The 9045-nt window shown below is 32.5% G+C and overlaps 1 protein-coding gene across 2 annotated transcripts; it reads left to right on the top strand.

Annotated features, from left to right (window-relative positions):
• Positions 1 to 1608: 1608 nt before the first annotated feature.
• Positions 1609 to 5688, top strand: LOC132746123 (cholinesterase 1-like). Of its 2 annotated transcripts, none has more exons than XM_060735193.1 (3): positions 1609 to 1759; positions 2605 to 4184; positions 5055 to 5688. In XM_060735193.1, the coding sequence occupies exons 2-3, from the start codon at positions 2632 to 2634 to the stop codon at positions 5299 to 5301; spliced, it is 1800 nt and encodes a 599-aa protein (XP_060591176.1). In that variant the 5' UTR covers positions 1609 to 1759; positions 2605 to 2631; the 3' UTR covers positions 5302 to 5688. The 2 variants fall into 2 exon arrangements, with proteins under 2 accessions (XP_060591176.1, XP_060591177.1); XM_060735194.1 differs by lacking the exon at positions 1609 to 1759 and adding an exon at positions 2224 to 2316.
• Positions 5689 to 9045: the final 3357 nt, after the last annotated feature.

Raw genomic sequence — 9045 nt, 5'->3', positions numbered from 1 at the left:
AATTTGTAATCCATCCAAATATTTTTATATCCCAAGTTATTTAAACTTACAGAACAAATGATTTGCTTTGGTTTTTATATACTATGAAAATAAATTTTATTCCACCATTTTCTTCCGCGTTGTGCTGTATTAAGCTAAATCGGGTCGCAAAATCGTCCTCTCCATATTCTACATAGATATTATATTTAAGAAGACGTGCAATCATAGATGTCTTTGACAAATTTCGACCACTAATGATAATTTGGCGAAGGATTCCAAATGTGTCTGATTGTCTCCTAAATAATTTACTCATGGCTTTTCGTCCTTTCTAGTTATTTGAATTGGACGAGGTGATTGATGCGTAGCAGCTGACTTTTGCTCAAGCTTGTCAGGCGTCCGACAAGACTAGACTATAATCAAGTTTTATTTTCATTGTTCTTAAATGACTTGAATTCGTTCCTGTCTAGGAGATCCGAAGGTTTAAATGTCCTGTGCGACAGTATTAGTCATATTTAAATTACAAATGATTGTGAAGTTTATCTTGTATTATTTGAAGACGATACGGTGATTTTTGCTGAAAGTCCTAATAAGTTACAAAAAGCTTTGAATGCAATGTCTGTAATACTTGTGATTTAACAGTAAACACTGCCAAAACAAAAATAGATGTGTTCTGTAAAAGTAAAAGGGAGTTGAATATTAATAATCCTCTAGAGTTTGAGGGTAATATACTTGAAATCGTAGATTGTTTTGATTATCTTGGGGTTCAATTTCAAATTTAACGGAAACTGTTTAGGCACCAGAAAAAACTGATTGATCAAGCCCGAAAAGCTATGTTTTCTGTTTCAACAAAGACTGGTAAAATTGCCTTACCATTTGATATACAATTGAGTTTATTTGATGCAATGGTGGCTCCTATTATTTTATACGGATCTGATATCTTGGGAGTAGAAAATGTAGAGGTAACTGATCGTTTCCAATTGAAATATACTAAATCCGTTTTCGGACTAAAGCAATCTACACCAACTTGTATGATGTATGTTTAAGCTAGGAATATTGCGTTTGTAATTGCAAATTAAGTCTAGGGTTCTTAACTTTTGAGGCAAATTGATTGATAAAAAAGATAAAATTTATTCTATACTATATTTCATGTCAAAGAAATTATACTTTCATTTTGGTGTAGATTTTCCTTAGTTGAAATTTGTGCATACTTCTTAAGATTCTCTCGGTTTGTCAAGTAATTGAATTTTTCAAACATTCAATTCTGTCCCTCATTTTAAGACAATCAAAAGACATTTCGTATTTAAATAGATCAAGCATTGTTAAATTTTCAAAGTAAATGAATAGTGAAAGCAAAAATGTTTTACTCAATCTAGCAATATTCTTTAAGAAAAAATATTTTTGTTCTTAATAATACATATTGACATAATTTTTCTTTTTGATCTCATTCTCCGATTCTAGCTTGTTACATTATATATATGTATTATTTTAGTTTGGTTGTTTTGTTTTCTTATGTACATATGTTCATAGCATTGGCTTGGTTTCATTTTGATATATGTCAATGTACTTTGTTTTGTAATCATTTGTTATATTGTTGCCCAGTGGGGCCTTAAGATATCAATAAAACTGTTTTGCTTTTTGAGTGTTACGACAGGTCAGTATATGGTACGTTGTGATATCGCAATAGTTGCATTAGTTACTCTCACATATTCAACAAGGTTATATCTTTCATTTATCTATCGGCGGTGATTTCAGTTTTCTACTAATGGGACATTAAAAGAAGGTAAGCTTTTTTAAAAAGCATATTTGAAAACTCATACATATACATGTATTTATTTGAAATTTAACGTAATATATGTCGAACCATACTCATTTGTCAAATCTGTGTACATTACATTTGACATTGCAAGATTTATAAATAGATGATATTGAATGCCGAGGTAGCAAGTAGTCGTACGAATTGGATAAAGTTGTTTATTGCAAACCGCCGCATTATGACTATTATTTATTTCATTATAAGCTTTTGTTTTCGATGAGGTTAATAAAAATGAACAATGTACTAATATTTTTTCTCCACATGTGCATTAACGTATTATAACGTCTTAAAATCACCACTTTGTCAATTTTGTCAAAAAGCTGCACTATCAGTTTATATCAAACAGTAACAAATCATTACATGCTATATATACACATGTACATTATATTTCATACATTTTTGTTTTAAGTGGAAAGTCTGTTTTTATCTACATGTATGTCATAATTAGATAATTTCTTTGAGACCACGGGGTTGACTTAGTTCACCGTCCTATATTTCATGTTTCGGCTGTCACAATTAAAAAGGTATTTATGATAACGGCGGATGAATATTACGTTTAACTCATGGATAAATTAAATCAAATTTAATGTTTAAAATCTTGCATAATATAAACTCCACCGTGTTCTGCAAGGATTTCGACTAGGTAATACATGTATGTATATTTATTTATTAATTGAAAACGCCAGTTTTCATCATTAGTCTCTCAACCAATGCCATTTTATTAACAATTAAAACGTCTATATTTGTTCTTTTAAAGTTTAAAGTTGTCTCGTTGTACTCGAATAATCCAATGAAAATTCTTATTATTGAAGGATTTTAGGAACAGACTAAATACAACAATGACGACAAAAGTGATATTACTCCTGCCAGTGCTGTACGTAGTTTTGTGGACCGCAGAAACTAAAACGGTGTCGGTATCTACAAAAATTGGAGTCATTAACGGACAAGTAGAAGATGTAGCATTTCTTGATAAATCTGCAACAATCCATACGTTTCTTGGAATACCTTTTGCTGAACCACCTCTTGGAAAATTGCGATTCAAAAAACCTTTGCCAAAAACGCCGTTAAAAGATCCGTTAAACGCGTTTAATCACAACAATGCCTGTCTTCCTGGATTAAAAGGATTTCTGGAGAGTAAAAGATTAAAATATGATGAGGACTGTCTGTACTTGAATGTTTATGCCCCGGAATTAAATGAAGAAGAAAAGCCATTGGCAGTTATGGTGTGGATATATGGAGGTGGATTCACGATTGGTTTCTCTGACATGTATCTAGGACACCACTTGGCAATACATGGCAGAGTTATAGTTGTTACTCTCAACTATAGGTTATCAGTGTGGGGTTTTCTTTCTACCGGCGATGAGCATGCACCGGGTAATTACGGACTATGGGACCAGCATATGGGGTTAAAATGGGTGCATGATAATATTGCTGCTTTTGGAGGGGATCCGAATCGGGTTACAATTTTTGGAGAGTCGGCTGGGTCGGCTAGTGTATTTCATCAAACGCTCTATCCTGGAAATAAAGGACTATTTCAAAAAGCCATAGGTCAGAGTGGAAGTGTTGGTAACTTTTGGGGGCTAAATGAAAATAATAAAGAAAACGCAAAACAGATTGGAAATCTTGCAAATTGTGAAGCAGACGGATCAGAGTCATTGGTTAATTGTTTGCGTCAGGTACCAGTTGAAAAGTTATCAGATTTCGTTTGTAACTTCACATACGGACTGGTTACATTTCCATCTTCGTTCCTACCAACATTTGACGGTGACTTTGTAAAAACCGATCCAAAACGTGTGTTTGACAAAGACATCGATATGTCAAGTGAAGTTGCAGATTTCTTTTCGAGCTTGGATATAATGACTGGCGTGAACTCGGGAGAGGGTAGCATTGGCATTAGTCCGTTTGTCACAGGAAATCCTGACGCTGAAAACTTTACGACAAACAAAACTTACTTCGAGGAAACACTTGTTCCTGTAACAATCGGGAAAGTTTTTGGAGAAACCGTGCCCAAAGTTGTAGTAGACGCCGTCATATCGGAGTATACAAACTGGGAAAATCCTGATGATGAAAATAATATTAGAGAAGAATTCATTTCCATGTTTGGTGATGTTTCATTCACAAAGGATTTGTATGTTACACTTAATGCACATTCAAAACTTTCGACCAATAAGCACACGTATATGTATCTATTTGAAATAGTTCCCGAGTTTTCAGGCTTTCTACAGCCCCCGTCATGGTTTAAGAAATTAGTCCACGCTGGAGATCTCCCTTTTGTATTTGGTTTTGTAAATTCTGATCAACTAGAAGATGAATTTCATGCAAAGCCGGTAAAGTGGGAACTACAGTTATCTGCTGACGTCATGACGCTTTGGTCTAACTTTGCAAAAACTGGGTATGGGTAGAAATGTCTTTTTCAAAACATTTACTTCAAGAGAGTTTCTTCAACTATACTTAATATAAAGCGACTAATTTTTGGTAATATCAATTAATAAGAAGCCGCAATCGCTTTCTTTCAACTGTTTTCGTGATACCTGTTTTTAGTATGTTTTAAATTTCTGACATGAAAGTGTTTTTTCCACTGCGACGTCTTTATTTTATAAATCTTTAGGTCGAACACATCCTTATTAGAGCCTGACTTATTAATAAAATAAGATATTTTAGCCTTTATTAAGACATTTGCACATGGTCAGGGATAATATCATTATTTTCAAATAATGTTCAAAGACAATATTAAAGGCATAGCTGTGTTGGGCTTTCAGGTTTAATACTCAGACTTACATCTTATTAATGAGACAAAAAATACGTGACGCCAGTATTGTACCTTTGGCCAAGCTTGCAAGTGTACTCGATAAAAAATCATAACAGCAATATTTTGCTTCGGATCTTTGACCACTTTAATCATAAAATATCCTTATTTTTATACGTCATGTATGTTAAGGATTGCAGACGCTAAAAATCAAGCTTTATCTCACGTGACAACAATAAACTTAAAATAGGTATTACGAAAATTGTCGGAAAAGGACGAGAGCGGCTCAGAGTTTGTTCGAGAGTCGATATCTACCGATTGACAAGAACAGTAATTTATCCCAAAAAAGAATTAAAATGCGCAACATTAAATGATAAAGAGAATTTTAGAATATGAGAGTAGAAATTGACAAAGAACGTTATGCAGCCTTGCACTATATTAACCGGAGAAATATCTTTTTATTTTAAATAGAATTTAAATAATACCTATGCAAAGCGTTCTATTTTTTTTTTTCAGAAATCCTAATCTCCCGTCAGACCTTGGACTCGATTGGATTCCATACACTAGAAAACACCAGCATTATTTACAAATATCACGTGATATGACGTCAGGAAATGTTAAACAACGGTGGAACATACGGAGGGCTAATTTCTTGGAGAATATCTTACCACGAATTGTCAAAGCTGCACAATGTTACAAACAAAAATATTCTGAAAATTTAAATAAAGAAACATGCGATAAAGATAACAATTGTTCGCCCTAAACAAATTCCTTTTTATAAAAGCCGGTTAGATCTATATGGACTTTGGCTGATCGACTGATTGAAAAGACCATAGTGCATATTACGCTTGATAGTAGCTTAATTCTTGTTAGCATGAACGGGTGCTTCAATCATTTCAGGACGCATATTCATACATAAACAATTTTAGGACGCATAATTGTACTTTCATTTTTTTAGGATTTGAACTTTCATTACACAATAAAGGTATTTAAATGTAAGAACGCAAACTTGTACTGCGGAGACTTTTGCCGTTTTGTTGGTATGCAACAATAACAAGTAAAGAAAGGCCTCACGTTCTACTCCGTTTACGTAGTGCAAGATAGTTAATTCAGTGGTATTACATCAAAAGTTAATAAACAGTTAAATTTATAGCAGTCCATTATTATACAAGTAGGAGGGATATTCAAATATGAATGCAACCGGGTAAATTTTCAGAAGTGCTTAAAAACAGTGCCAAAATTAAATTATTATCTCAGTCCTCAAAAATGCTCACCACCATTTGATATACAAAGTTTTAGTCTTTTAATCCAATTTTTGAATGCGTTTTCATAATCTTTCCAGGTATACTGTTCAAACACTGGAAAATAGGCGAGCCGAAATTTTGTCGCGTTGAGTATTTCTTCCAGCAAAATGTTTTTGAGCCTTGGAAACAGGAAAATGTCACAAGGGGCAAGATTAGACTAGTTAAGAGGTTGAGGAAGCTCAAAGGTTCTTGATTTAGGACCGTATTGGGACAGTGAAGGGAGACCTTTCCCAACCATTTTAGCTTTAGTAAACACGAGTAGATAGCGTATATCGAGCTATGGTCAAAGATAGACTGAACTGATTTACACACATATTGTATCGTATGAGAGCGTACACAACCATCTATGCCATACATGTACATAGTTCGTGCAAAACGGGGTTAAAAGCGAGATATTAGCCTAGTTTCATTCATATTTGAACACCCCTCGTAGTCTACTCAAACTATTATAAGGTTCGATGTAAAGAGTATGACAGGTAAAATTCTGATGGCCCAGTTTGAACGGCTGTTAATCAAGGTTGTAAAACGAATTGCTTTTCGTACCATTCTGTGTGGAAAAAAATGATTATACTGCTTAAATATATTTTTGGTTATATTCTTTTCTCAAAAGAACACAGCAAAATAGTTTTAACCTTTTCATAATTGAAATGTGTTTTTACTAAAATATGGAGTTTTGTTTACGAACATACTTTATAAATGATATACTAATAGATCTTTTTCAGAAAATTCAGTGAAAGGTTTTTAAAAACAAATAAAAATTTCTTGTGTTGATTTTTCATTCCTCAACAGAAATGTGAAAAAAAAACCTTAACACCAAACGTCCGTTTTTGCATGTGTATGTTCCCATGTCTGCGTACCACATAATGAAGACTATTACAAGCGCATGCCGTAATGGCCCGCATATCGTGGTTTTTAAGTGTCCTAGAAACGAGTTCTCCCCGAATTAGAAAATATATTAGAACTTTAAAGTAGTTTTCAAAAATATAAGGTGTTTTTTTTTCAGATACCAAGAGACTGGGAGAAATACACCTGGGAAACGTTGACAGTAATGTAACCAGTAATTGATGCACGTACACCCTCCCTAACTAGGTTTCTTTTAAGTATTATTAAATATTTCATTAAATCTAAAATATATTATGCCCCCAGATGTAATACAGAGAGTTGTAGTTTTAACATTGTTTAACAATAAAACTAATTTATGCTTTTTGGCAGATATTTTAGTAATTTATTTAAATGTGCATAACTTTGTTTCAAAAGTATAAGCCTTTTTTTAAACATACATATACATAATTATTTACTTTAAATGGATTTAATTAACGAGTCCAACCTGTTTTGTACCCACCTTTGTACCCAAAAGAGATTCACTTTAACAGTGCAACCTGTTTTTGCACACACAATATACCCGAACGAGATACACTTTAATAGTACAACCCGTTTTCGTACGCATCTATATACACTTGATACAATGTTAGAGTGCAAAATGTTCCTGCACACGCATAAATACCTGATTTATATACGATTTATGAATGCAACCTATTTTTGTACATACATAAATACCTTAATAAGATATAATATAAGATTGTAACCCGTTTCTGCACAAACCTACATGCACTTAAAAGATTCATTTGAACAGTGCAACCCGACTAAGAATGCAACCTGTTTTTGTACATACATAAATACATTAATTAGATTAAATATAAGAGTGTAACCCGTTTTTTGTACATACATAAATACCCAAAATAGAGTCTATATAATACTGCAGCCCGTTTTTACAATACCTCTATACCCTTGATCAGATTCAATTGTAGAGTGAACACGTTCATGTATAATTTTTTATACTTTAAAATATAGGTTTGTACAAAGACGGGTTGCATTCTTAAATTGAATTGAATTCAGGCTTAACAAATCTGTGCAAAAACGGTTGAACTCTTATATTGTATCAATCAACTGTATATCGGTGTGTTAAAAACGGGTTGCATTCTAAAACTGAATCTTATAAGGGTATAAAGGCATGTACAAAAACGAGTGACAATCTAATATAGAACCTATTTTGGGTATAAAGGTTGTACAAGAATGGGTTACTCCCTTAAATTGAATCTATCTAAGGTATATATGTATGTGCAAAAACATGTTACACTCTTATATTGAATCTATTTAAGATATTCATGCATGTATAAAACAGGTTGCATTCTTAAAAAGAACATATATTAGGTATTTATGCGTGTACATAAACGGGCTACACGTTTACATTGTATCTATTAAGTTACACATTCTACTGTGGGTATATTGGTATGTACAAAAACTAGTTGCACTCTTAAAATGAATCAATTTAAGGTATATACTCGTATGTATTTGGTAAAAAACGGTACATTCATATATTGGAACTAATTAAGGTATTTATAGCTGTACAAAAACAGGTTGCATTCTTAAATCGAAAATATTTATGCGTTTGCAAAAACGTGTTACTCTCTAACATTGTGTTTATCAAGTGTATATAGATGTGTATAAAAAGGATTACACAGTTAAAATGAATCTCTTTCGGGTATATAGGTGTTTGCAAAAACGGGTAACACTCTTATCATGATTCTGTTTTCTGTATATAGGTGTGTACATAAACAAATGAATCCATTTAAGGTATAATTATGTACACAAACAGGTTGCAATCTTGCAATCTATGAAATTGTATCTATCAAATGTATATATAAGTGTGTACAAAAACGAGATGTACTCTTAAATTGAATACATTTAAGGTACAAATGTATCTGCAAAAACGGGTTACAGTCATATTTTGAATCTAATTAAGGTATTTATGTACGTACATTGTATACCATATTTGTTATACAATTTTGCATTATTTAGCCAATAAATACATAAGTTAATTATGTAATTGAAATTAAACACTTTGTTTGCCCAAAACACATCTGAAAGATCAATAAATAATGTTTAAAGAAGAAAAAAAAGAAATAAACGTTGACACTTCTTGGATTTGAAATTACGGCACTTAGTTTCATTTGCAGTTAACAGTAGTTCTAGCCTATTTGAAAACTCTTCATTGCGAGGGTAATACGGCGTTATTCCCAAAGATAACTTGCAATTTTATGGCTTTAAACAATCTTAAAGTGCAAACAAATTTGTAATCCATCCAAATATTTTCAAATTCCAAATTATTTAAACTTTAAATTTTCATCCGCGTTGCGCTTTAT

The sequence above is a fragment of the Ruditapes philippinarum genome, unplaced genomic scaffold (genome assembly GCF_026571515.1).
Source record: "Ruditapes philippinarum isolate M1 unplaced genomic scaffold, ASM2657151v2 ctg2914_1_1_1_1, whole genome shotgun sequence".
NCBI classification, from domain to species: domain Eukaryota; kingdom Metazoa; phylum Mollusca; class Bivalvia; order Venerida; family Veneridae; genus Ruditapes; species Ruditapes philippinarum.
Note: the sequence above shows the minus strand (reverse complement) of the source record. Positions and strands in the feature narration are given on the sequence as shown.

Excerpts from the sequence above, each read along its gene's own strand:
- LOC132746123 (XM_060735193.1), top strand. The coding sequence starts at position 2,632 with ATGACGACAAAAGTGATATTACTCCTGCCAGTGCTGTACGTAGTTTTG. Across the intron at positions 4,185-5,054 it reads TCTAACTTTGCAAAAACTGG|AAATCCTAATCTCCCGTCAG; the intron begins GTATGGGTAGAA and ends TTTTTTTTTCAG.